This window comes from Gloeophyllum trabeum (assembly GCF_000344685.1).
Source record: "Gloeophyllum trabeum ATCC 11539 unplaced genomic scaffold GLOTRscaffold_00389, whole genome shotgun sequence".
NCBI lineage: Eukaryota > Fungi > Basidiomycota > Agaricomycetes > Gloeophyllales > Gloeophyllaceae > Gloeophyllum > Gloeophyllum trabeum.
Window position 1 is genome coordinate 1 of NW_006920797.1, and position 2,179 is coordinate 2,179.

The following is a 2,179-nucleotide window of genomic DNA, read 5'->3' on the forward strand; positions in this document are numbered from 1 at the left end:
CGTTCTCTCCTCTCTGTTTCTGCCGTCTCGTAGCACTTTCGTAGTCTGATAGATTATTAGCCAGCTAGTAATGTCTGATTCCCTTAGTCCAGTTTCCTCTGCTCCTACTTCTCCTGCTCGGTCTGCTCTGGAGTCTGGTGCTCCCTGCTCTCCTTCGGAATCCACCACTGGCTCTCCTGCTCCTGCCTCGCCCCCTCCCGATGCTCCCAACCACCGCCCTCGTCGTCGTAAGATGCCTGTTGTAATACGGAGGCCTCGTGATGACACGCCAGAGGACGAGGGGTCTCCAACTGGAGATCCTGCTGCTCCTGCTGAAAGTCCTTGCACGCCTGCTCCTGCCCCGTCCCCTCCTGATGCTCCGAAACACCACCCTCGTCGTCGCAAGATGCCTGTTGCAATACGGAGGCCTCGTGATGCCACGCCAGAGGATGAGGGGTCTCCAACTGTAGATCCTCCTCATGCTGATAGTGATAGTTCTCTCACTCCTGTTCCCACCCCTCCGCCTCAAGCCAGTACTGGCCCTGCAGCTCCAGCGGGAACGGTAAATGTCGAGCGATGGGTCGCAAGGAAGAAAGCCCGTGCTGTGGCAAGGGCTAGGGCTATAAAGCACCAGGCAAATATCGATGAGCATTTCACAAACATCAAACCGACTCCAGACGATCAGCAATATCCAACATTCCAATCTAAGGCGTACGCAACCAATGTGCGGAAGGATAAGCTGGCAAAGGATCTCGTGGACTTTGTCGGCACGGCATTATGCTACGCAACCCATCCATCACTGGAGGGGGGAAAGTGCCCAACTTGCGGTGAGTATCTCTTCTTTGGTTGAGATTTATATATAACTGACTTGGTTTCAGGGGATGTCGTTACACCACCTGACACCCAGCCTGATGACATCATTCTGAAGCGGCCTCAGCCAACATCACAGGTCAATGTAAGTAATTCTAATGCATGCTGGTGGTGCTCATATTAATCATGGCTCAGGGTGCCCCAGAAGTTCAGTGGTTGGCCAAGCACTGGAGGTGCATGACGATTGAGGGTCGCCAGCGCTTCTATCCAGCAGACTATCTTCCTGAGGACAAGAGGTGTGCTCTGGATATGGATATGATGGAGGGCTTGGATGTCTCAGAACTGACTCCCCGAGACGCGAAGAGGATCCTCAATGATATCAAGGCATGCCACCATGGGCGCGGTAAACTCTGTGCTGCGATTATGCAGACAGAATCCGATGCACTGCTGAGAGCCAAAAAACTCAGTCAGGAAGCAAGCCGGGCTGAGTACCGTGAGGCGCGAACCAAGGCCCAGAAATCGAGGAAGAAGGACAACAAGAAGGTCAGGGAGGTGGAGAGAGCTGCAAAGAAGGCAGCTAGGTGGCAGAGGGCGCAGTTGCGCAAGGCAGAGAAGGCTAAGGCTGCAGGTGAGGGTATGGATGTTGATCAGGAGGATAAGGGGGAGGGAAGTAGCAAGGTACAGCCTGCTGATGAGGACTCTATCACAGAGCCAGAGTCTGAGGATGAAGACGACTTGGTGACTACTCAACGGTAGTGTAGCTTGCCTTCTGACTGCATTGCTCTTCTTGGACTGTGCTCTTTGACTTGGCTCCATCCCCTACCTTCCCCTTTAATCACATTCTTGTCCATTCCTTTCGCTTGCATTGGTTAGTCTCTCTTTAATACCTGCCCTAGTTGTCCTTCCTGTACACTCCCTTAGCCCCACACTCATTTGTAGCATAGATCTGTCTTAATCCAGTGCAAACTGTGTCTTGGAATACGTTGAGATGAAGATAGCAAGACGTTCCTAGATCTGGAGCCTGGGACAGAGGTTTTAGCAGCTCCAGAGCATAGGAAAACATGTTCAGACTCATGAAAGAGGGGAAGGCACAAAGCCGGACCTGAATTGCTTCAGAATTGACCGAGATCAAGCGGTGGCAATATATACCGCACTTGGGCAGATGGGACTTGAACTCGACAACCAGCAGACAGTGCTGGCATCTTCAGGGCCTGTCAAAGATGACTCTAAACACTTGAATGAGGGAGTGGAATCGTTCCCAGCATGAGTGGCCCAAGGACTGGCTAACTATCAGCAGTCGGATCCCCAAGGGTATATATTCAGAATAATAGTAATTCTGTAGAAACACAAGCATGGCAGGTGGGAGGTCAGTGCTAGTAAACTGTCATCA

General features: G+C 52.0%; 1 protein-coding gene across 1 annotated transcript; it reads left to right on the top strand.

The window, feature by feature from the left end:
- Nucleotides 1–70: 70 nt before the first annotated feature.
- Nucleotides 71–1,545, top strand: GLOTRDRAFT_134673 (uncharacterized protein; the record flags this gene model as incomplete). The annotated part of the gene is made up of 3 exons (XM_007873615.1): nt 71–806; nt 858–934; nt 985–1,545. The coding sequence occupies 3 exons, from the start codon at nt 71–73 to the stop codon at nt 1,543–1,545; spliced, it is 1,374 nt and encodes a 457-aa protein (XP_007871806.1).
- Nucleotides 1,546–2,179: the final 634 nt, after the last annotated feature.